General features: G+C 39.7%; 1 protein-coding gene across 4 annotated transcripts in view; it reads left to right on the top strand.

Annotated features, from left to right (window-relative positions):
• SERAC1 (serine active site containing 1) overlaps positions 1-16,064 on the top strand; it is a 61,065-nt gene extending 45,001 nt beyond the window's left edge. For 2 of the 4 annotated variants that reach the window (XM_010381541.1, XM_030929396.1), the window contains 7 exons: positions 4,400-4,550; positions 5,819-5,960; positions 7,142-7,236; positions 8,677-8,774; positions 10,009-10,191; positions 11,997-12,140; positions 14,073-15,059. In XM_010381541.1, coding sequence (XP_010379843.1) covers positions 4,400-4,550; positions 5,819-5,960; positions 7,142-7,236; positions 8,677-8,774; positions 10,009-10,191; positions 11,997-12,140; positions 14,073-14,209 — 950 coding nt within the window. In that variant the 3' untranslated portion in view covers positions 14,210-15,059. Of the gene's footprint in view, positions 1-4,399; positions 4,551-5,818; positions 5,961-7,141; positions 7,237-8,676; positions 8,775-10,008; positions 10,192-11,996; positions 12,141-14,072 lie in introns of all 4 variants that reach the window. The other 2 variants (XM_010381540.2, XM_030929395.1) reach the window with 2 other exon arrangements.
• Positions 16,065-26,721: the final 10,657 nt, after the last annotated feature.

The following is a 26,721-nucleotide window of genomic DNA, read 5'->3' as shown; positions in this document are numbered from 1 at the left end:
TCTTTGGATTCCCACTTTGTTCTCTTATGTGTAATATCTTTTCTCTCCAGCTTCTTTGAAGATCTTTCTGTTTGATTTTTGACTCTGAAATGCCTAGGTGTCATATTTATCCTGCTTGGGGTCCACTGAACTGAGAGAATTAACATATGCATTACTGAGAGAATTAACATATGCATTACCTCATACGTATCATTTTTTGTGGTGAGAACGTTTAAAATCTATTCTCTCAGCAATTTTCTTTTTCTTTCTTTTTTTTTTGAGACGTAGTCTCGCTCTGTCGCCCGGGCTGGAGTGCAGTGGCCGGATCTCAGCTCACTGCAAGCTCCGCCTCCCGGGTTTACGCCATTCTCCTGCCTCAGCCTCCCCAGTAGCTGGGACTACAGGCGCCCGCCACCTCGCCCGGTTAGTTTTTTTGTATTTTTTAGTAGAGACGGGGTTTCACCATGTTAGCCAGGATGGTCTCGATCTCCCAACCTCGTGATCCGCCTGTCTTGGCCTCCCAAAGTGCTGGGATTACAGGCTTGAGCCACCGCGCTCGGCCGCAATTTTCAAGAATACAATACATTGTATTGATAGTTTGGTGTTTTTGATCAAATGTGGAAACTTTCCTGCCAGTGTATCATCCAATATTTATTCTTTTGTCCTTTTTTATTCTTATCTTTTTCTGGAACTTCTATTATAGATATTAGATCTCTTTTTTCTGTTCTGCAGGTTACTGAGATTCTATTCATTACGTTTCAGTTTTTTCCTCTGCGCTTTACTTTGGATGATTTCTATTGAGCTATCTATAGGTTCGTTGATGAAGTGGAGACTAAGGGATTCAAAGCAGGACAAAGACCTGAACAAATCAGTATCTTGCTATAGAAAAAAAAAATCACTCTTCTCTGAAACTTGGGTCTACCTCAAGTCTTCAGTCCTCTTATCTCCTGGACAGCCCACTCATCACCTTGGCCTCAATTACATGACCTTCTCATCTTCATTGACTTCCTGCTCTGCTCCTGAGCTGTCTAGTACTCTACTCCTAAGTCATACATTGAACCTAGTCACTGCCTGAAACCACTTCACCTAAAAATCAGCCCTGAGAACATCCTTGTTTCATTCAAGCTTGGTTTTGCATCTACCCCATAAGGACTGGTTCTCTTCTCTATTGAAATCTTCTATCCACAGACCCCTTTATCCTCTCCCAGTCCATCACTCTTTTTTATTCTTTGTTTCCTCCCTGAACCCAGCTTATATTCCGTGGTCTGTTATTTCAGAAACATTTTTGCCAGTACCTACAACTCACTTTCCCTTTGATCCTGTTAGCAGTCTCTTGGTCAAGACCTTGATGAAACCTACTGCCTGCTTACTCTGTGGCTGAACATGGAATCATTGCAGATTGGTTGTCAGCATGCTTATGAGATCACAAATTAAAGAACCTTCAGTATTGCTCAGCAATTATGTTTCTCCAATCAACATGCCTTAACATTCTTAGCGATGACTATTGTAAACCTTCTCCAAGTTCCTTAAACCTTCCACATATTCTTTACTCTCAGAGGATGACTTCTCCTCCTACTTTACTGAGACAATTGAAGCCTTAAAAGGGATTTTCTCACTAACAAAAACCAACCCTATTCTTCCCTTTTCGTGATAATAGGAAGAGAGACACCTCTTTTGTAAGGCCTCCAGCCATGTTTGGGCCTGTCTCCTTTCACAGTCTCAAGAATGTATACTTTTTTCTGGTCTCATGGTCAGCTGCTGCCTCATAGCTGGACCCTCTCTGATCACATACATTGGAGGAAGATGTGAAGAACATTATCTACATCCCCTATAACATCCTCTGCTCCCTGTTATAGCTAAACTCCTAAAAGAGTTACCTACATATACCTTCTTTTTGCTCAGCCTTCATTACTTCTTAAATACTCCAGATTGAATTCTGCTACCTTGCCCTGTGTTTTTTTTCTCTTTAGGTGTCCTGTGTCTTTCCCTGTTTTTATATATTTTGTATCAGTCTTAGTATCAGATCTGCAGATTTTTGCCTTCAGATTTACAAAAGTTGGAAGCAACCTAAATGTCTGCCAATAGGAATGAATAGTGGTTAAACAATGGCGTACTCAAGTGACGTTAATACTGTAGTTCAAAGGAATGAAGTTGATATGTATAGAGAGCTCTCCAAGACATATTGCTGAAGTACAGTCACAGAACAATAGTATGATTCCATTTAGGTTTCAAAAAGTGCATATAGAGCTACATTTTTTTTTTTTCTTTTTCTTTGAGACAGAGTCTCACTCTGTTGCCCAGGCTGGAGTGCAGTGGTGCTATCTTGGCTCACTGCAACCTCCTTCTCTCGGGTTCAAGTGATTCTCATGCCTCAGCCTTCTGAGTCGCTGGGATTACAGGTGCCCACCACCATGCCCGGCTACTTTTGTAATTTTAGTAGAAATGGGGTTTCACATGTTGGCCAGGCTAGTCTTGAACTCCTGACCTCAAGTGATCCGCCTGCCTCAGCCTCCCAAAGTGTTGGGATTACAGGCATGAAACACCACGCCCAGCCCATTGTATATGTTTAAATTATAGATATATGACTATATTTTTCAAAAGAGTGTCCACCAAACTTCTACCTGAGGATGTAAATGGAGTTGGGAAATTATGAAAGTACTAAAGCAAGACTTTCATCATTAGATGCTACTTTTAGTTATTTCATTATTTTTTACAGTTGACATGTACAGACATGCATTGCTTAATAGTGGAGAAACATTCTGAGGAATGTGTCATTAGGTAGTTTTGTCACTGTGCAAACATCACCGAGTGCACTTACACAAACCTGGATGGTAGTGCCTACTCCACACCTAGGCTGTATGGGACAGCCTATTGCTCCTAGGCTCCAAACCTGTACAACATGTTACGGTACTGAACACTGTAGACAGTTGTAACACAATGGGAAATATTTGAGTATCTAAACATAGAAAAGGCACAGCAAAAATACTGTACTACAATCTTACAGGATCACCATCGTATATGTGATTCATTGTTGACTGAAACATTATTATGTGGTGCATGAGTGCATTCAGATGTTATGTAATTTTAAAATGCTCAATGTTAAAGAAAGACATAGGTTTTCCAAAGGGCATTTGATATTTTTCAAAGGTGGAGGTATCTTGGACATTGCGAACATATTTTGTCAACTGAAAAAAGCCAGAGATGGCTTGTGCCATGCTTTTTCTTGTGACTTCATTAAAAATAAAGCCATATTTTCATATATACCAATAACATACTTGTCTCTCTCTATAGATAGAATTTTTAAATATTCTTATTTTATTATTTTAAAATCTTTAACAGATTTTGAAGAGGAACCTTCTGATGTTATAAATTTGAATATTGTTAAGTACTGAGTCTGAAGCTTCTTTTAGGTTATTAAATGCTGGCTTCCCATCATCACAGTGACTCAACACTTTTGTCTTAAAGAGTGGGAGAAGGGCATGGGGGCAGCTGTCGGGTATTGAGTGCCTGCTGGGCCTAGGCCCATGGTTTTCACATACATTAGTTTATTAAAACCTTCCTGTAGCTCAGTTGCTAAATAACTTCACTGAGGTTCCAGAGTAAGTAAGCAGGGAGCAGAAATGTGAGTCCAAGTCTAACTTCAAGGCTCATGTTCTGCTTTATTTTAAATTAAATAAATTATATAAATAAATAGATTTTCACTGTACTTCAGAAAATAGATATAGCAAAAAAAGCTAAACGTACCTTTTTTTACAGAGCCCTCTTCCACCCTACCTCTCTCCTAAGAGGTAATGACTTTGTAAGTTTGGTGTATAGATCTTTGTGTGTTTGTGTGTGTGTGTGTGCACATATACTTTTATACATATTTATGTATATAAAGTTTTAAAAACAAAAACATTAAGAAAAAGAAATCATAGTATTATCCATGCATTTTCTGTTTGCCTCCCTTTAAAAAATGTTTTTTCCTTCCTGATCTCCAGATTCTACAAGAGTTTTGTGTGTCAAATTCATTATTAAGAAATAATTTCCTCATTTGTATGAAAGGGTATTACTGACTGCTGGTCAGGATGAAATAACTAGTACTGAGTTTCATAATTCTTGTTAAAAGCAAAACACCATGGTATTTTGTTCACTTTTGTGAACACCTCTATAATTGCTATTAGTGTTAGGTTCTCTATGTAAGAAAATGGCTCTTGAACCCCTCTTTCCTTCTTTGAGGTCCCTTAAGGGGTATGTGGATGGTATTGTGCCACAGGTCTCAGAGGATCACAGGGGAGAATGGGGTTGGAGTGGTCGGACTTCTCTGCCAAGGACCGACACGCGAGGTTTGCCTTTCTCCCATCACATTCAGTTTGAAACTTCTCTCTACGGTCTGCGATGGATTCACATCAGTATTTAGGATACGTGTACTTTTCACCAGGCTGGGTGTCCATCATGGCAGAAGCAATGAAATCTGACCGCATTATGGAGGCCTCACACGCTGCCAGAATCCTGGCAAATCTAGATCGAGAAACTGTGCAAGAAAAATATCAGGATGGCGTGTATGTGCTGCATCCCCAGTATCGAACAAGGTAAGGGAGCAGAAGAGAGTCGCTTTGTCCCCTTTGGGAATGTGAAGGCTAGAGGCCTCAAATTTTTAACTTATTTCTGCATAATTTAGATAAGTTAAATACCTTATAAGTCAAATATCTTATTTACTAAAATAATTTGTCTACTGTAACCTCAGAAGAATTGGAGGTTGTCATGAAAAGCACATGAACTAGCTAAATTATCGTGGTTATTTTACAAAGGGCTTCCCTTCAGGTAGATTGAATTCACCTTTGATAATGCATCACACTTAAACTTTGTAATACATGTCTCCTTTGGTTCAAGGAATTTTCACTTAGATCCGAGTTAATAACTGATTTGGATTGTAGAAGTCAGCTGACCAGGAAGGAGACAAGACATTGTCTTATGTGGCAACCAAATTAGCCTGGGCTTAGAACTCAAGGGACTGGAGAAAGTTTATACTTAGTTATAAAAGGATGCATTGGAAGGAATAAGTTGTAATCAGTTTGACTCATGCCCCTTTTTAAGGTTATTTGTGGTCATTATATCTAGTTCATAATTGCTAAGACAATAAATATAGAAGGGACCACACTGAAAAAATAACATATTTCTTGGTTTTCTTAGGGCACTTTACAAAAAATACCTCAGAAAATAGCAAAAACTTCCTTTAAATTAAAAAATGAATTACCTGGTTAATTACAATTTGTAAATAAAATATTATGGTAATGTATTTTATATGTGCATTGCATAATTGTATGTGTACTGTAAATAGCTTGCAACTAACATACTATCTATAATTTTTAATGGGTCATATGCAAAGAGTGAATGTGACTTTGAAATCTCATTTTATAAGTATTAGTTTCCTTAACACATTTTCGAAAATCTCTTTTATACATACTGACTTTGAAACTGTTATTAGCACGTTCTTCTTTAATTTCTTAAATACTTTTATTGATTTGTAGAATATTCTCAATTGGAAGTCTTTAGAGGGTAATCTGACTATGACATCTGTCAGTTGATTGATTGCTAAGCTCATTACAATCGATTGTGGTTGGTCTGCCTGATTAGAAAAGTCTCCATTTTTAGAGAACAGTGAACATGCTTCATGTATGTCTATGCCAAAGCTCCTTCTAGGGTTTCTCAGCAAACCTGTGCTTATAAAACTTGCTTGAATTCAGTTTCATGTCACATAAACCTGCTAAAGCACCATCCACAGAGAATGCTGTGTAGATTCTTACCAAAGCAGTAATGCATTTATTCTACTTCTTTTTAAAACTCTCTCCCCTATTAGTCAGCCCATTAAAGCAGATGTCCTTTTTATTCATGGCCTTATGGGAGCAGCATTCAAAACATGGCGCCAGCAGGACAGTGAGCAGGCTGTAATTGAAAAGCCTATGGAGGATGAAGACAGATATACAACGTGTTGGCCCAAGGTAAGGGAGTCACTGACTCTGGCCCTGGTTGCTGGGGCCCTGATTGTGACTTGCTTGTTTTTCTCTTTGTACTGGGATTTTTTTTCCATGCAGTCCTTCTTTCCCTTAGGGAGATTCGTAGTATGTTATGACAACAACTGGGCTTGTCACCCTATCTTGTATAATTTCCGTTTGGGGTACAGTATATGACTCTAAAAACATTCTATTAAGTAAAAAATAGGGGTAAGAGCCAGTAATAGTTCACTTTTGTTGTAATATAAAAATAACCATACTTATAATAGGTACCTAATTCTATGATCTTAATAATTATAAAAATAGAAAGTCTTTGAAGAAGTAATTATACTTTGCATTTCTTTCTTTTTCTTTTTTTTTTTTTTTTTTTTTTGAGATGGGGATCTCACTTTGTCACCCAGGCTGGAGTGCAGCGGTGCGATCTTAGTGCACTGCAGCCTCCACCTCCCAGGCTCAAACAGTCGTCCCCTCAGCCTCCTGAGTAGCTGGGACCACAGGCACATGCCACTATGCCTGGCTCATTTATACTTTACATTTCTTTGATATTATTTCTCCCAAAGAACCTTAATTCTGGAATGAATTCATTGAATGGAATTTATCTAAAGCTCATTTAAAAGTGATGCTGCATATATATATGAATAGTTTCTAGGGCATTGTTCCATTACTACTTATTGTCCTTCACAAAGGCTTATCAAGTAGAAGAATGCTTTGCACTTTCCGGTGGCACTAAAGCACAGAGATGATGATAGACCTAGGGTACACAGAGATAGAACTGTGACCATTATTATTAGTGTCTTTGAATTCTCAGATCCAAAGTCTGTCAGACTATGCCATCTGTCCTGAGAGATAGCATTCTACTAAATTCTTTCAAAAAGCCAGTTTGATCTAGACTTTAAAACAGGCCTTGCTTTTGGCTATAGCGGGTTAAAATTGAAAATATTCTCTTGAAACCTTCATTGGCCTTATGCTATAAATACTGGTACCACTTCAAGACCAGAGACATAAAAAGATAAAATGCTGGAATTGTTTTTACAGTACCTTCAAACCTTATTCCAGTGCTATCTTTAGGTGTATTGCAATAGGCCTTTAGTTGTAAATTTCATTTACTAGGCAGTAATTGCAGTAGTGGAGATTCATACTTGTTCTCACATATGTTTTGTTTTACTTAGACATGGTTAGCAAAAGACTGTCCTGCTCTCCGAATTATATCTGTGGAGTATGACACCACCCTCAGCGACTGGAGAGCAAGGTGCCCTATGGAAAGGTAACAGAGGCGACTTTTAGACCAGGAGGACAGGGAAGAATTCAGGCCGCAAGTTTAGGTCCTCTTGGATGGGAAGTGATTTTAATTTTTTGATGCCACAGACAGGATTTTCTTATGAAAAACAAACCTAATCTTTTTTCTCTTCCTTCTAGAAGGAGTTTGCTTTCAATAAGCAGTGGAATAGGAGAAGGCTTAGGTATATCATCAGTGGTGGGCTCCTAACATGGTTTATTTACAACTGTTCTAATAGTTAAGGATCATGGATTCTCTAGCAAAGTCTCCTTTTCTATGAGAAGTAAAAGTGATGTTTTTTGTTCTTGTGTCCACAATCATACTGGCTAAAGGAAGCAAAGAGAAAGATGCTGAGAAACATCAGCCGCTATATCCCTTGTATGTCGTCTGTGCCAGTTGTATACATGGGAAGGAGTGCTCGATTTCAGAGTTACTGGATGAGAGTAGCCAGATCCTACCTTTGATTTGCTGTGCAGTCTTAGACCAGTCAGTTAACTTGTCTGGGAAGCTTTGTCTACAGATTGAGAGAGTTGGTCTAAATCAGTGTTATCAAACTGCTTTCTGAATAGACCTCCCATAGGTGCCCAAGAAGGGTATCAAGGTGAGCAGGCAAGACCCCAGGTCTCCCTCCCCATTTCACCCAGAGGAGCTCTGGAGAACCTTTATTTTGAAGAAAGGCATCTACAGATAAACAGTTTGAAACTACCAGACTAGATAGTTTTGAAGTTCCTCTTTAGTTTAAAAATTACTTATTTCAAATTCTGATTCTAATAGCATCCTGTTTATGCTAGTTATAAAAGCATGCATTGGAAGGAATAAATTCTAATGAACTTGACTCATTCTAGTGTTTCTAAATAGCATCCTAGTATTTCTAAAGAATAAACCAAAATCATGAAAGCTTAAATATTTTTGCAGCCTAACTACCAGTAGAGAGACCACAGTCTTTGGTGATACTTTCATTGTCAGGCCTTGAATGAGAAAGGACATATCCTAAGTGTTGAGGGGGCAGTTGCAGGGAGACTCAAGTTTGACCTGAAAAAATTGCCTGACACAATGCTCCAACAATGTTCATGTAGTAAATGAGTGGCCTGTTCTGGGCTTAGATATTTCTAATTATGCCAGTGTTAATAAGTTACAACAGAGAATGAATAATTTCAGGAATTGAGCAGAGAGATCCCAGGCGGGGTGGCTCATGCCTGTTATCCTAGTGCTTTGGGAGGCTGAGGTGGGAGGATTGCTTGAGGCCATGAGTTCAAGAAGAGAGAATAGGGGTATTTTATATTAAGCAGAGAGAAGGGGGTATTTCTAACTCTAAAGGTAGTATATAGCGTTGGTCCTATAGACAAAAGTTCTTAACTCTAAAAATTAGCCAGCAAATTGAGGGGATCAATAGCCTCGTGTCATGCCTGCTGTTTTTGTTTTGTTCAGAAAGTCCATTGCATTCAGAAGCAATGAACTTCTTAGGAAGCTCAGAGCTGCTGGTGTTGGGGATAGGCCGGTGGTTTGGATATCACATAGCATGGGAGGTAAGTGTGGCTTCAACTTTGTGAAGTGGCCATTGTGATGTTATTTTCAGCCACTGTGGCCAACCTAAAGTTACTGTGTCTTTCCGTTTTACTTAATAGCGGCCCCCTTGCCCCCGCTAAATTAATCTGTGTAGCTATGGCTAGGACTTTTAAAATTACTACTCTTCTTCCATGCTGTTCCTTTCTCTAGAGAGGGGCAGTCTGTTCCAAACCATCTAAGAGGGATATGGGTTTGACAGTGTAGTGCTTTCACATAGCAGTAATGAATAAACATGAGAAGCAGTAATGAATAAACATGAGAAGCAGCCCATTTCATATAAACCCACCTCGTCAACATGCCTCAGCATTCCTGGGGGGCCCTAGGGTGCCCCTTTATTCTTTCTGCTCCCCCTCACCATTGCAGAATCTATGGTCACTTTAGTGCCCACAGTCCCAAACCCTGGGTGCCTGCTCACACCAGGCTCAGAGCTGCTGAGGTGCAGGTGTGATCAAGTGTCTGTTCTTGGGGTCCTAGTGGTTGCTTATGGAACTGCCTCCCCTGCGTGCGACTCCCCCAGTCCAGTTTGAAATTTTCACCACCCACCTTGCAGAAGGCCTTTCTGCAGCCCGTGGCCTAGTTTATCTGATGAAGCACTGGGGATTGCCTCTGAGGTGGGGCTTTTTGCTAAGACAAAGGTGGGTGTAGCCCTTTGTGTCCTTAAAGACCCACTGTCATCATCTTTGAGATTTTTGTGTTTCATTATGGGTTCCAAAGCCGGGGCAGGGAGATGGAGGAAAAGGTGCCTCCAGAGGAACAGTTGCCATGAAAGCTGTGTTCTCCATGGGGGACTGTGTGCTGTGGAATAATAGCACCGTCCTGACAGTGTGGTCATCAGCGGGCTGCCATGGCAGGCTGAGAGACCGGCCACACCACACTCACGACCTGAGGGAGCTCCCAGCTGGGCATACCTCATGTTTCTGCAGTGGGACAGTAGATCCTGTCAGACGAGGATCTGCCCTACAAATGAGTTTCTAGACTCTTACCTGTTTGTAGGCTTGCACTGTAAGGATCAGGAGTATTATTAAATGTTTTAAGGCCTTATTTCTTATACTACTGTACGGAGAATTGTTTAAACCATTTTTTAAAAGAAAGCATCTCTTTTTATGTATTTCTTGTTTGGCCTTTTCTTTTTTTACAGTAACAGAGGGAAGGAAAATAGCTTATGCATTGTTTTTCTTCCTTGTCTGTGGCTAGGTCTTCTCGTCAAAAAGATGCTGTTGGAAGCCTCTAAGAAGCCAGAAATGAGTGCTGTTATCAACAATACCAGAGGAATAATTTTTTATAGTGTCCCTCATCATGGATCACATTTGGCTGAATACTCTGTTAATATTCGCTATCTTCTGTTTCCCTCTTTGGAAGTCAAAGAACTTAGCAAGGGTAATATTTTCTGTCATAAAGGAAATTGGGGTTATATTAACATCACTTATACAGAGAAGAAGAAAAAGTTTCTTCCCTGAATATATTATCTCATTTCATAATTTGTATATAATTGTGTTTAGACTATTCATGGAAATTTTGTGTTGGGCTTGATTTTTCTTTGATAACGTCTCATTTTTTTTTTTTTTTTTTTTTTTTGAGATGGAGTCTTGCTCTGTCACTCAGGCTGGAGTGCAGTGGCGAGATCTCGGCTAACTGCAAGCTCTGCCTCCTGGGTTCATGCCATTCTCAGGCCACAGCCTCCTGAGTAGCTGGGACTACAGGCGCCCGCCACCAAGCCCGGCTAATTTTTTTATATTTTTAGTAGAGATGGGGTTTCACCGTGTTAGCCAGGATGGCCTTGACCTCCTGACCTCGTGATCCACCTGCCTCAGCCTCCCAAAGTGCTGGGATTACAGGCGTGAGCCATCACACCCAGCCTCATTTTGTTCTTAAGCCATTATTTACTCAAGCGTTGCAATAATTTTAATATTATCTTAAATACTTAACATTAGAAAAATCACATAATGTTTTGCTTTTAAGTATTATTCCAAATTACCAATAAATGGCTTTTTTCCCCATGAGTGGAGAATCGTCAACTGTTAAAATGTAAATGAGGCTGGGCGCGGTGGCTCAAGCCTGTAATCCCAGCACTTTGGGAGGCCGAGACGGGCGGATCACAAGGTCAGGAGATCGAGACCATCCTGGCTAACCCGGTGAAACCCCGTCTCTACTAAAAAATATAAAAAACTAGCCGGGCGAGGTGGTGGGCGCTTGTAGTCCCAGCTACTCGGGAGGCTGAGGCAGGAGAATGGCGTAAACCCGGGAGGCGGAGCTTGCAGTGAGCTGAGATCCGGCCACTGCACTCCAGCCTGGGCGACAGAGCGAGACTCCGTCTCAAAAAAAAAAAAAATGTAAATGAAACTTTGAGATTGTGAGCATTAATTTTAAAGTACTCTCTTTGGTTTAATTAATAAGCAGTTTTCTCTCTGGAACACCTGTTAATCAGAATTTCGACTCCCTGGCTCGAGCCTAAATATACCAGGTGTCTTTTTGCTCCTATTTTCTCTTTGTTCTACTTTATGGAGAATCTCTTGATTTCTTCGAAACCTTCTGTTGGACTTTCCTTTCATGGAGTCAGATTTTGTTTTCCACACGTGCCTTCTTTCCTGTGCCCTGGTGGTTCTGCACTCATGGCGTCTTCTTGTTTTGTGGCTTATCTTTTCAAATAATTCTAAAGATCCTAAGTAGAAGCTTTGTGAGTTCCCTTCTATTCCTCATCTAGCTGTTTTTTTCTGCGGCCAGCTTTTCTGTTTGCTTATTTGATCCATCTCTTTTAGGTCATAGGCCTATCTTGTGCCTCTTGGTTGCTCTTTCATATGTGAGGGTGAGGGATGGAAAGGGACAGGCACTCTGTGATTGTAGACAGGCTTTGCTGATGCGAGGCTGGGCTTTGGGGTGGGTGTAGCCGTACCATCATCACTGGAGGACCCCTGCGGTCCCACACACCAGCCTGCCCTGGGAACTGCTTCCTGCCCCCAGTAATGTGATAAAACCTCTCCTGCTGCTGACTGTCCTGTCAGTTCTTGGTTTTAGCTTTTTCCTTGAATCTTAATGACTTCTTGGCAGGGGAGAAAATAAACGTTTACTCAAGCCACTGTCTTGAATCAGAATTCTAATTTCCTCTCTAAATTTGAAAGATTAATGCATTTTATTATGAATTGGATAAATAACTTGTCACAGTCTTGTTCTGTATAATTTTACAGATTCTCCTGCACTTAAAACACTGCAAGATGACTTTCTGGAGTTTGCTAAAGACAAAAACTTCCAGGTGCTGAATTTTGTGGAAACACTGCCAACCTACATTGGCAGCATGATTAAGCTCCATGTGGTGCCTGTGGAATCAGCAGGTATTCACTCTTTTGAAACTTGTTGGCTGTTAGATGCTTAATTGTACCTAGCATTTACTTGTAAATAGCAATTTTTATATCCAGGTTCTCAGTTTTAGGAGATAGTTTTTGAAGATCTAGATTTGAATTCTTTTATTCTTTTCAGCAATAAATTAAAATTTCTCTGTAAACATATAACCTGGGCATTACCTCTCCCTGCCCTTTATATAACTGATCAGATGAGAAGGGTTAATTGGCTAACTCTAAGTTAGGTATCAACAGTGAACTCTATTGGAGTAAAGAAAGAAACAAAGCTCTTCTATCAGCTAGATTGAAAGGGGCATTTATTTAATAGACTTATATTTACATGCAGAACCCTTAAGAAAATCAGCTAAAAGTATGGAAGCTTTCATAAATGGAAGATCCATGGGGAATAGTAAAGCTCCAGAAATATTCCAATGGGAAAAACTAGTGTTGAAATACAGTCTCTTCATGATCCTGGGGTTGAGGGAAATGGCCAATGCCGGCTCTCTAGTGTCATGTAATGGATTACAGCCCAGATCTTAAATGTTTTCATAGACTCCTCTATTACTCCGTACATAGTAGATATCCCGTACATTTCACCACCTGAATTGCTTTTGCCTCACCTGGCCACGTTTTCAGCTTGCCTGTTATCTCTGGGACCCCCTTTCTTACCGCCTCTGAGGCTGGCTTAGGTGCTGTTCTGGTGGTGACCAGCCACACTGTGGGTCCTTCAAGCTAGGGACAGCATGCATCTGGAGTGCTTGCCAGATGGTTCTTTTGTCTACATAATGAGTTTTGTCCTAACTTCATTATATGCTATCTAAATAAAATGAAAAATGTCATACTTTGTAGTAGAACTGAAAAATTTTACCTTAAAGTAACATGCTATAGGGTAAGGAGTTACTGTTTAGTAGTTGAAGAACTTGAAGAGTTCCAAAGAACAGCTGCCAGATGTTTTTAAAAAGGACTTTGGAAGCTTGAAGCAATAGCCAAGTTTTTTGTTTTTAAGAGACAGGGTCTCACTTTGTCATCCAGGCTGGAGTTCAGTGGTACGATCATAGCTCATTGCAGCGTCAAACTCCTGGGCTCAAGCGATCCTCCCACTTCAGCCTCCTGAGTAGCTGGGACCACAGGTGCACACCACCACACCTGTCTAATTTTTAAATTTTGTGTATAGATGGGGTCTTGCTGTGTTGCCCAGGCTGATCTCAAATTCCTGACCTCAAGCAGTCCCTCCTGCGTTGGCCTCCCAAAGTGCTGGGATTACTGGTGTGAGCCACTGTGCTTGGCCCAAAAGGAAAGTTAATATCATGGACCAGCTGCTTGGAGTGGCATAGCCTTGTCCTAATTCTGTCACCAAGAGGCTCTTCTTCCTTTATAACTACCACCTGCATTCCTCACCTAGGTGGCCTCACTAGTACCTCTTATCACTTCCGTGTAGGGGGACTTTGCTAGACTGAAATATCTCAAGCACTAAATCATTTTTACCCTGAAAGTGATCATTGCGGTTTAGGTATAGAATGGATCCCATGTGAAACATTCCCATTCATTTCACCAGGACAAAGGAGCTTACTAGGAAGTTTATAACAGAAACTCTGAAGTAAGTTAGTAATAACCTGCAGGTGTAAGAAGGTTTTGAAGATGCTAGTGCTCAGTCTCTGCTTGCTCTGAAATAAGGAAGTAGGCCAGAACACATATGAAAAGTTTACGGAAAGCATAAAATTATGGTTATGCTGACTGAGAATCCATTCCTGCCTGTTTCATCAAATGTAGTTTAGCTACAATCAAACTTCAGGTTCCTTTATCTTTTAAGAATCCCTTGTCTCAACCAAAGCAATATCTGGAACTATCCATTTGGCCCCTTTCAGTATTGTCAAGGGGAAAGCTTATATTTTTACTTAGGTTTATTGACTTTTTTGTTTTCTTCAGATTTAGGCATTGGAGATCTGATTCCCGTGGATGTTAACCATTTGAACATTTGTAAGCCAAAGAAAAAGGATGCTTTTTTGTACCAGCGTACTTTACAATTCATCCGTGAAACTTTAGCCAAAGACCTTGAAAACTAACAGTTGTCCTCTTCCAATTTTCATATGTGAATTCAGTGCAAGAAACTTGGTGTTCTGTTTCTCCTTTTAAGCTCTAAGCAATCATGTAAACATAGTGATCATAGCTTCAACATGGTCTGGCATGTGTTGCAGACTACAGAACATTGTTCTCCCTTCAAGCGCTGTAAAGCATCAACCCGGCAGTGGCAGGCACAGAAGGAAAGGCTGGATTGGGCTCCTTTGGCGTAAAGAAGTCCCTGTGTGCTGCTTTATGGTTTGCGGTGTTGGGCCTGGTGACTGGAGCAAAGCTGCTGTGAGACAGTGCCCTTTCCCGTCTGTGACTTTCCCGGCGCGTGCAGGAGGGGCACAGCAGGTTCTGAGGGGAGAGCTACCACTAACTCAACTCACCATAAAAATGCCATTAAGAGAGTACCTAAAATGGAGAGAAGAATGAACTAGAACATTAAAGACTCTTTTACTTCTGGGTATTGATTTGCTGTACATTTTAAAAATGTGTCAGTTTTTTAAAGTTTGAGTTTTTAGCTTTCAGTTCTACATTTTATCTGACACATTATTACTGGTGTTAACTTCATTAGACCTATTGTCATGTCTGGGTCAGTTCCTTGTATCTATTTTCATATTGCTGAGAACAAATCTTTTTCTTTTTTAGAGAAATTCTAGCTTACAATAATTCTTTCCAGACTGTAGTTGCCTATGCTTGGAATTGGTCCTAGATAAGGATAAAGTAGCTAATCCATTATTGATCACAGTATGAAATAAAACTATTCTAAGCCATTAAATGAATTAGCAATTCTTAGTATCAAGATTCTCAGATTCTCTTTAACTAAAGTAAACCTTTCTTCCCTGCTCATTTGGAAGTGGTATTAATTGACCTCTATAGCATGCAAGAAGTAGGAAATCAGTGTTTTTTTCTTTAGAGTAAAGCATTATTGAGATAATTTACATACCATAAGATTCACTCTATTAAATTTTACAATTCTTTTTTGTTGTTGTTTAGAGACAGGGTCTCACTCTGTTGCCCAAGCTGGAGTACAGTGGCATGATCATGGCTCACTGTAACCTCAAACTCCTGGGCTCAAGAGATCCTTTTGCTTCAGCCTACCAAGCAGCTAGGACTCCAGGTGCATGCCACCATACCCGGCTAATTAAAAAACAAAATAATACTTTTTTATAGAGACAGGGTCTCACTGTGTTGCCCAGGTCTCAAACTCCTGGTCTCAAGCCACCCTCCTGCCTTGGCCTCTCAAAGTGCTGTGATTATAGGCCAGAGCCACTGTTCCCAGCCTCAGTTCACTGGTTTTTAGTATATAGTTCGCTGAGTTGTGCACCATCATTGCTATCTAATTTCAGGATATTTCATCATCCCCAAAAGAACCCCATGCCCATGAGCAGTCAGTTCCCACCTCTGCTTTCCCCAGTCTGCGGTAAACACCAATCTCTTTTCTGTTTCTATGGATTTAGGGATTTTATGTAAATGGAATTGTACAATATGTGGCGCTCTCTGCCTTCCATTAGCATGTTTTCAAGGTTCATTCATGATATAGCATGTATCAGTACTTCCTTTTTATGGCCAAAATTACTCCATTGTGTTATATGCCATGTTTATCCAATCAGCTGATGGACATCTAGGTTTTGTTCATTTTTTGTCTGTGATAAATAATGCTACCATGATCATTTGTGTACAAATTTTTGTGTGGATAGATGTTTTTGATTTTCTTCAGTGGAATTGCTGGTCAAATGGTAAGTCTACGCTTAAATTTTGAAGATGGTAGACTTTTGTAGAATGAGATAGTCAAAGCTAAAACTGGAGTACAGTATCTGAAGGTAAATGGCTCATCAATAAACCCTATCAGCATCTGATTGTTTCATTATACAACAATCTAGCAAAACCCACTTATTTATTGCTGTATGTAGATATAGCAAATATGACAGTTGCTAACAACAAATGTACTATCTAATGTGATAACATGGGAAGAAGGGGTAGATATGTTTAGTACTTTTTTTTTTTTTTTTTTGAGATGGAGTCTTGCTCTGTTGCCCAGGCTGGAGCACAGTGGCGCGATGTCAGCTCACTGCACCCTCCACCTCCCAGGTTCAAGCGATTCTCCTGCCTCAGCCTCCCGAGTAGCTGGGACTACAGCCACGCACCACCACGCCCAGCTAATTTTTGTATTTTAGTAGAAACGAGGTTTCACCATGTTGGCCAGGATGGTCTCGATCTCTTGACCTTGTGATCCACCCGCCTTGGCCTCCCATAATGCTGCGATTACAGGCGTGAGCCATCGCACCTGGCCCTGTTTAGCACGTTTTCTTGTTCTGCTTTCTGTGAGCCGTGGCAGATAAACCACAGTTGAAACAACTGTTCGTTAATTCAGAGTAATGGAATAGAAACCCTGTTTCTTAAATTTTTAATAGAACGAATACAGCTGTGCTTTAAAAAATAAGATGTGGAAGAGATATCCAATATATTCCTAACTAAATTAGAGTAGTTTTCCAGGAGAGCCACTTACCTTTTCTTTTTATTCCGTCTGTGAAATGGAGGGTCCACCTTCCATTTATCAGGCAGGTAGGGGTCTGGGTAAAATTATACATAAGCAAGGTTAAAAGAAATGGCATAGCACATAAACAACACAGTAAAGCAAAATAAGTACAGATAGTCGCTGGCTTAATGATGGGTCAACTTACAATTCATTCAGTTCACAATGGGTTTATCAGAGTGTTTTTTCTTTTTTTTTTTTTTTTGAGACGGAGTCTCACTCTGTCACCCAGGCTGGAGTGCAGTGGCGTGATCTCGGCTCACTGCAAGCTCTGCCTCCAGGGTTCATGCCATTCTCCTGCCTCAGCCTCCCGAGTAGCTAGGACTACAGGCACCCGCCACCATGCCCAGCTAATTTTTTTGTATTTTTGGTAGAGACGGAATAGTTTCACTGAGTTAGCCAGGATGGTCTCCATCTCCTGACCTTGTGATCCACCCACTTCGGCCTCCCAAAGTGCTGGGATTACAGGCCTGAGCCACCGCGCCCGGCCTATCAGAGTGTTAAATGCATTTTTGACTTACAGTGGGTTTATGGGGATGCAGCCCCATCATAAGGAGCATCTGTATAAAATGATGGCTGAAGGTGCAATTCCAAAAGGAAATACAATCCCTGAACAACAACAACAAAAAGTGATGAAGGAACAGGTGGAAACCACTTGAAAATCAAATCAGCACAATTACAGAAGTAGAAACAGCACATTAAAGAACAGACATGGGGCTGGGTATGGTGGCTCATGCCTGTAGTCCCAGCACTTTGGGAGGCCAAGGTGGGCAGATCATGAGGTCAGGAGATCGAGACCATCCTGACCAACATGGTGAAACCCCGTCTCTACTGAAATTAAAAAAAAAAAAAATTAGGTGTGGTGGTGCGTACCTGTAATCCCAGCTACTTGGGAGGCTGAGGCAGGGGAATCGCTTGAACCCAGGAGGCAGAGGTTGCAGTGAGCTGAGATTGCGCCACTGTACTCCAAGCCTGGGTGACAGAGCGAGACTCTGTCTCAAAAAAAAAGAAATGGATGAAAATTCTATTAATAGAGAGGTGGCTGGATGGATATGGAACCACAATAGATGCAGAAGCAAAATAAAATAATTAGAAGATAATAGGTATGCTATTCAATTGTAAAGGCAATAGACAGGCATTGTGAACATCACCTCAAGGAATAGGGACCTATGTGCCTTTCCTGAAAATTTTGCTTCTTAATTAAATCCAGACATTCAAAAAAAAGAATGAAAATAGCACACTTTAAAATGCAAACAAAAACTCTAAAAACAAAAACACTTATGTTAGAAAACAGTAATGTTGGAGAGAAAGAATTGTGTGCCCAGCTAAGTTGCCCTTGAAATGGGTACAAAGGTAATGGACTGGCATGCTCAAACCTTCAAGAACTTGGGGAATACTGTGCAGTTCTAGTTTTACCTTAGCTTAAAGTAAATTAAGTTTATTAGATAATGACATATAGTATGCCATCATACTATATGTCATTAATATTAAATAATTTACTATATGACATAGCATTCTGTCATCTAGTAAATATTAAACATTAAATATGTATTCTAGAATATATATTTAATATATTTAATAATCTACATTTAATAAACACGTTTTATATATATATTCTAGAAACCTCTGTGTATATGTATAGTAAAATCTGAGACACTATAATATATAATACACATAGATTTCTAAAATAATGTTTATGATTACTTCTGGATAGATTTTAGGTGAACTTTTAATACTTTAATGCTTAATTTTATGAGTATTTGTTACTTTTTTCTTTTCTTTTTTTTTTTTTGAGACAGAGTCTCACTCTTACGCAAGCTGGAGTGCAGTGGCGTGAGCTCGGCTTGCTGCAACCTCTGCCTCCCTGGTACAAGCGATGGTCCTGCTTCAGCCTCCCAAGTAGCTGGGATTAAAGGCGCCTGCCACCCACACCCAGCTAATTTTTGTATTTTTAGTAGAGATGGGGGATTTCACTATGTTGGCCAGGCTGGTTTCGAACTCCTGACCTCAAGTGATCCACCTGCCTCAGTTTCCCAAAGTGCTGGGATTGTAGGCGTGAGCCACTGCGCCCAGCTGAGCATTTGTTACTTTGATACACAATTTATTCTAAAAAGAAAGCTCTATAAAAGTCAAAATCCAAATAATAGCCACTGTGCTTATTGATCAAGTTATTGCAACATAAACTGGAATATTAGTGAAAAAGATATCTTAAAAAATAATAGGCCGGGCGTGGTGGCTCAAGCCTGTAATCCCAGCACTTTGGGAGGCTGAGATGGGTGGATCATGAGGTCAGGAGATCGAGACCATCCTGGCTAACATGGTGAAACCCCGTCTCTACTAAAAAATACAAAAAACTAGCCGGGCGAGGTGGTGGGCGCCTGTAGTCCCAGCTACTCGGGAGGCTGAGGCAGGAGAATGGCGTGAACCTGGGAGGCGGAGCTTGCAGTGAGCCAAGATCCTGCCACTGCACTCCAGCCTGGGCGACAGAGCGAGACTCCATCTCAAAATAATAATAGTAATAATAATAATAATAATAATAATAATAATAATAACAGGCTTCTGCTTTCAGTAATAGCAGGATAGATCATTTGGATCTAATCTTCCAGTGAGGACAATTAAAGAATCTAGAGGAAATTTTTTTTTTTTTTTTTTGAGATGGAGTCTCGTTCTGTTGCCCAGGCTGAAGTGCAGTGGCGCCATCTCGGCTCACTGCAAGCTCCGCTTCCTGGGTTCACAACATTCTCCTGCCTCAGCCTCCCAATTAGCTGGGACTACAGGCACCCGCCACCACGCCTGGCTAATTTTTTTTGTATTTTTAGTAGAGACGGGCTCTTACCATGTTAGCCAGGATAGTCTCGATCCCCTGACCTCATGATCCGCCCGCCTCAGCCTCCCAAAGTGCTGGGATTACAGGCGTGAGCCACCACTCCTGGCTGACAAAATGTTTTTAATTGATCAAAGAGCTACAAAGAAAATAATGATTTATTGGCCAAAGTAGTATTATCATTATGAGACGGAGTCTTGCTCTGTCGCCCAGGCTGGAGTACACAATCTTGGCTCACTGCAACCTCTGCCTCCCGGGTTCAAGCCGTTCTTCTGCCTCAGCCTCCCGAGTAGCTGGCATCATAGGTGTGTGCTACCACGCCCTGCTGATTTTTGTATTTTTAGTAGAGACAGGGTTTCACCATGTTGGCCAGGCTGGTCTTGAACTCCTGACCTCAGGTGATCTGCCCACATTGGCCTCCCAAAGTGCTGGGGTTACAGGTGCGAGCCACCGTGCCTGGCCCATTATTTTATCTATAGAAATAGAGTCCAGGAGGCTGGGCGTGGTGGCTTATGCCTGTAGTTTCAGCACTTTGGGAGGCTGAGGAGAGTGGATCACCTGAGGTCAGAAGTTCAAGACCAGCCTGGCCAACATGGTGAAACCCCGTCTCTTTACTAAAAATACAAAAATCAGCCAGGCGTGGTGGCGGGTTCTTGTAATCCCAGCTACTTGGGAGGCTGACGCGGGAGAATCCCTCGAACTCGGGAGGTGGAGGTTGCAGTGAGCTGAGATCATGCAGCATGGGTGACAGAGCAAGACTTCATCTCAAAAAAAAAAAAAAAAGTCCAGGAAAAGGCAACAAACTGAAGAGGAGACCAGCAAGCAGAACTACATTGGCTTGAGGCAAGGGTGCCACTCACATATTTGGCAACCTCAGTATGCAGACAATTACAAAAAAAAGAAAGTCCCCTGTGGGCAGATAATATTTGTTTATTTATTTGAGACAAGGTCTCTGTCACCCAGGCTGGAGTGCAGTGGCGCAATCACAGCTCAGCAGATAATTTTTAAAAGGCCTTTCCTCTTCCAGCATATGGCTTGGGATATAGAGCAGGGATCTGTATTTCTGACCCCACTTAACTTCTTTAGTTGGGTCTCTTTGTACAAGGTCCCACTGTGAAGTCATTTGCAGAGCCAAAAGCAGCAACCAAGAAATGGAGCTATGGTTTTGGCAAATTCCCAAAGTAAGAGGGACAGAAGTTAAAGACCAGGGCTTGCCAAGGGAGTCGGATAGTCCCAAACACATTAAGCTGGGACTGCAGAAGGCTGTATACACAAAGTAAGGATGACCTAGAAGGAAATATACTGTGCTCGTGACTCTTGGGTAATTCAAGGAATCCCAAGCCCACCACTTGAGTTAAGAGGATTCCAGACTGGGAGTGTCTCCAGGCATCTGACCAAAGCAAATTAGGAGGATATATTCACCCCAGCCTTTAAATTATTCCTACAAATAGTTTTTCAAATGCCATATCAGTGAATAAAGATAACCAGGCATACAAGGAAATAAGATACCATGAATGAGAACAGCAGCAGAACAGATCTCTGTGCCAAATAAATAAATAAATAAACAAAACTTGAGATACTGGAACTATTAGACACAGATGATTAAACAACTATGCTTAGCATGTTTTTTTTTTTAAACACAAGGTTGAAATATCTTCATAAACAGGCTTATATAATGACTTAGGTTTTAGAAAGTCTGAAATAGATTTGACTTAGAATAGAAATAGATTCTAGACAAGGAAACTAGTTGAAATTAGATTACACCTGAAGAAAGTTTGTGAACTGGAAGAGAGGTCAGAAAGAGAAAGTATTCAGAACGTAGTACAGAGAAACTAAAGGTAGAAAATATGGAAGAGAGACTAAGGACATAGACAAGTAAAAAGATAAGAAAGTCTGCCATAAGGTTAGAGTAGCAGAAGGACAGAGAGAGTGTCTTAGAGGCAGTATTTGAAGAGATAGTGTTTGAGAAGTTTCCAGAACTGATGAAAGACACTTATCCACAGACTGAAGAAGTTAATCCAAAACAGAGGATATAAAAATAAATCTGCATCTATACAGAGAATAGGGACACTGCAGAAAAGCCAAGATAAGAGGAAGAACTTAAAAGTAGTTAGAGAAAAAAGTGTAAAGAACAACAGTTAAAACTGCTGCTGTTGAGAAGTCATCAGTCAATGGAAGCCGGAAGACATTGGAAAGATATTATCAATGTGCTAAAAGAAAACCACTTCCAATCTAGAATTATACATCCAGTAAAAATCATAAACACCTAAAATATTAAGGTGAAATAGACATTTTATATAAAGCAAAAGAGTTTACTGCCAGCAGACCTTCATTAATGGAAGGCAGAAGGCAAATGATCCAGCCAGAGGCACTGGAATTCAAGAAAGAATGCAGAGTGAAAAAAGAGGTAACTACTAGGAAAAATTAAATAAAAATTTTATAAAACATAATGTATCAAGTGGGTGTTAAAATATGTAAAATTAAAATGCACAGCAACTATAGCATATAAGTTGGGGGTGAATAAATGGAGTTAAAATGCTCCAAGGTTGTTGCATTATTCACGAGAAAGGTAAAACAATAATGATTATCACTAGACTTTGAGAATTTAATGATATGTCTTGTTTCTAAGATAACCAATAATAGACAAAAAATAGTGTATAATGAATTCCGAACTAGGAGAGGAGAAAAAGGGAAATAAATAAAAATCTTAAGGCACAAACGGAGGGGAAAAGAAATAAGGAACAGATGGTACTAAGAGAAAGCACAAAATGGCATGGCAAATTAAAACCCAAATATAGTAATGATTGCATTAAATGTAAATGAACTAAATGCCCCAGTTAAAAGAGAGTATGACAGACTGGATAAGAAATAACACCCTACTGTATGTTTATGAGACCCATCTGACACATTGGCTACAGAAAGGCTCAAAATAAAAAAGATGGAAAAAGACGTCACACAAACACCAAAAGAAAGCTGGTGTAGCTATCAGAACACTTCAGGGCAAGAATAATTATTATTAGAGAAAAAGAGGGTTACTTCATGGTGATAAAAGATTAAATTCAGGCCAGGTGTGGTGGCTCAAGCCTGTAATCCCAGCACTTTGGGAGGCCGAGTCCGGCGGATCACTTGAGGTCGGGAGTTTGAGACCAGTCTAACATGGCGAAACCCCATCTCTACTAAAAATACAAAAATTTTACTGAAAATACAAAAATTCTACTAAAATTACAGGCATGGTGGCGGGCACCTGTAATCCCAGCTACTTGGGAGGCTGAGGCGGGAGAATTGCTTGAACATGGGAGGTGGAGGTTGCAGTGAGCTGAGATCATGCCACTGCACTCCAGCCTGGGCGACAAAGCTAGATTCCACCTCAAAACAAATAAAAATACAAAAATCAGCCAGTCCTGGTGGCATGTGCTTGTGATCACAGCTACTTGGGAGGCTGAGGCAGGAGAATCACTTGAACCTGGGAGACGGAGGTTGCAGTGAGCCAAGATCGAGCCACACTGCACTCCAGCCTAGACAACAGAGTGAGACTCTGTCTCAAAAAAACAAAACAAAAAAGATTAAATTCACTAGGAAAATGGTAAATTTTAATTTTGTATGAATGTGAGTACATGACATAAAAATTATATACTATAAAAATGGAGAAAACTACAAAAAGAAACAGATGCTACAGGAGATTTTTCACACACCTCTCTTGACCTGCTGGAATATTTAGAGCCCTATACTGTATCCAAGGAATAGAGAATATATATTATTTTCACATTTGACCATATGAGCTCATATGGTCAAATGAGCTCAGCATCTCAACAAGTTAGAAAAATGAACAGTGAAATAAAACCAAGGAAAATAGATGGAAGAATTTTAAAAGAACATAAATTAATGAAATAGAAAAAAACAAAATAGAACCTCAGCAAAACTAGAAGCTGATTATTTGGAAAGACTAATAGTTGACAAACCATTAGACCAATCAAGTGAAAAGAGGCACAAATTGCCGATATTAGGAACGAAGAGGAAATACCACTACCGTGCACACGTTAAAAGGTAAGAGGATATTAAGAAATACTTTCAGGCCAATATTATTACATTTTTAATAGAAAACTCCAAGGAAAATACAGCTTACCCAAGTTGCCCATGAAGTAGAAAACTTTTTTTTTTTAACAGTTCTGAAACTTATTTATTAACTTAATTACTGTATCATGGACATCTTTTCTATGTGAACAGGAATGAGCAAGATGGGAATTATCTTATTCTTTTTTTTTTTATACTTTAAGTTCTAGGGTACATGTGCACGATGTGCAGGTTTCTTACATTTGTATACATGTGCCATGTTGGTGTGCTGCTTTTATAGTCTGATTCCTATAAAAGGAATAGAATAAGTGGTTTTAAAATCTCACAAACTATAGGCCCAAGTGAATTCAATGTACTATTCCTTACTGGTCAGCAAGGACTAGCCATATTTATTACTTTGAGATTATCAGTATAATCTTATTGCTGAAAATCATCAGAGAACATTTATGACCTATATTTTATATATTAAAATTAGCTTAGAACAAACCTAGACAGAACTAGACTAGTGAGTGCTACTGAAAGTTTAAGGAGGAAATAGTTCCAATATTATCAAGTTTTTCCAGTTAATAGAAAAGAGTGTAGTCCCCAGCTCATTTTATGAGGTTAACAAAACTCTGATATCAAAACCATTCAAGGACAATATAAAAAAGGGAGAGTTACAAGCCGTTCTCACTTATGGATGTAGCTGCAAAAATCCCAAGCAAAAATATTGACAAATTAAAGTCAGCAATATTTAAGAGGATAAAATAATCTGCCCAAGTTGGAGTTACACAATGCATGCAAGGTTTGCTTAGCACTGAAACATTGATCAATGTAATTCACCATATTAAACAACAGGAAAAATCATAATCATTGCAATACACACAAAATATCTGATAAAATTCAACCACTATTCATGCAAAAGATAAACTTAGCAAGCCAGGAAGAGAATTTTCTCAATAAAGGATATTTAAAGAAAAAAACAACAATAAACATCATACTTAGTGGTAATAATATTAACATCTTCCCTCTGAGAACAGGAATAACACAAGAATGCCTACCAGCAGCATTTTTAACGTTGTACTAAATGTCCTAGCCAACTCTGTAAGAAAAAGACACAAAGATACAAGGATGAGAAAGGAGTAAACAAAATTCATTGTTTGCTGATATGATTATTTACATAGAAAATCCAAAAGAATCCACAGATGCCATGTTTTGTCAATTCCAAGACATATTTTATAATATTTGAACATCTCTGTAATTGGGCTGCATCTCGCAATACATGCTGAGTCATGATTTAGTTGGAAGCCTTAAGAATGATGGTACATAAATGGTGTATCTGATAATTGATAGTATACTAGGTGTATCAAAATACAGAAAATTGTTAGAATTTTGAGAGTTTGGCAAGGGTGCTGATGCATTCAATATAAAAAGTCTATAAGTATACTAGTAAAAAATAGCAAATGAATTTTAAAATAAGAATTACTGTCTGTTAGATATAATAATGACATTAAGGTTATGAAAGAAAATGTTGGAGAGAGACATGTTGAAAGTACTGAGGAGTCAAGTATAATAGCAGAATTGCTTTAAAATATTTCAGCAAAGGAAAAATATATAAAGCAAATATAGCAAAGTGTTATTACTGTTAAATCCCAGGTAACAGATACGCGAGGGTCCAGACTATTCCCTCTGATTTCATGTATGTCCGAAACTTTTTATAACAAGTTAAAAACTAAGACACATCAAGGAAAACCTTAAATGAAGAGATGTGCTGGGTTCTTGGACTGAAGACTCAATACTGTAAAGCTGTCTATTCTATTCCATGCAATCCCAAAAATTCCAACAGGTTTTTAAAAAATGGAACTTGAATTGATTTTAAAATTGATATAGGCCGGGCACGGTGGCTCACGCCTGTAATCCCAGCACTTTGGGAGGCCGAGGCAGGCAGATCACGAAGTCAGGAGATCAAGACCATCCTGGCTAACACGGTGAAACCCCGTCTGTACTAAAAATACAAAAAATTAGCCGGGCGTGGTGGCGGGCGCCTGTAGTCCCAGCTACTCGGGAGGCTGAGGCAGGAGAGTGGCGTGAACCTGGGAGGCAGAGTTTGCAGTGAGTTGAGATGGCGCCACTGCATTCCAGCCTGGGCGACAGAGTGAGACTCTGTCTCAAAAAAAAAAAAAAAAAAAAAAAAAAGATAAAAATACAAAGTCTCAAAAATAGGCCAAAATACTCTTAAAGAAAAAGGATATGGTGGGAGTGCTTATCAGATATCAAAGTTAAACGAAATAAGACAATGTTGTATTGGCACACAGACAAGCAGGTCAATGGCACAGAACTCGGAGAGCTCAGAGGGTCTACATTCTGGAACAGCTGCATGAGCTGTTCAGGGAAACCTCTCCCCCAGAAAGACATCTATTAAACTGCTCAAAATTAGCCAAAGCAATCATTCAATGTCTCTAGAGATTGACCAAAAGGCTTACGACAAATTGCGAAACATCTATTCAGCAAGATTTAAGGAATCTTGGTAGGAGCAAGGTGAGGGCATCACTTTGGAACTAGAAGTAGAGCCTTCACCATCCTCCACAGATCTGCCTTGCACAAAGACCTGTTCCAGCAGGTAGAGTGTAATTGACAGCAAATCAGTTTCTCTCTCTCTCTCTCTCTCTCTCTCTCTCTCTCTCTTACACACACACACAATTTTGTACCCTATGCTTAAAAAAAATTATATTGATGAAACCACGTCACAAATCAATTCTGCACATGGCCATATCGAATGTTAACACATTTTTAAAAGTAGATGGTTTTCTAGGTCATAGTCTCAGATCACAGGCCAATAAAATCAGGGGTAAGCAATTTAAAATGCCAACAAAATCCCCCCAAAACAAAACAAAACAAAAAAAAATTAACTAATTGGAAATTATACAGTCTCCTAAATAACCAATGGATCAAAGAGAAAATAATGACAAATTACAATCTAGCAATTAATGACAAGGAGAAAATTCATCCAAAATGCATAGGGTGCAGTTAAAGCCAAAATCAAAGGAAAATGTTTAACTTTAATTAAATATCTTTATTATTAACTATGAAAGACTAAAAAT

The sequence above is a fragment of the Rhinopithecus roxellana genome, chromosome 4 (genome assembly GCF_007565055.1).
Source record: "Rhinopithecus roxellana isolate Shanxi Qingling chromosome 4, ASM756505v1, whole genome shotgun sequence".
In the NCBI taxonomy this organism is placed as follows: Eukaryota; Metazoa; Chordata; class Mammalia; order Primates; family Cercopithecidae; genus Rhinopithecus; species Rhinopithecus roxellana.
The sequence above is the reverse complement of the archived record's forward strand: the minus strand, read 5'-3'. Positions and strand labels throughout refer to the sequence as shown.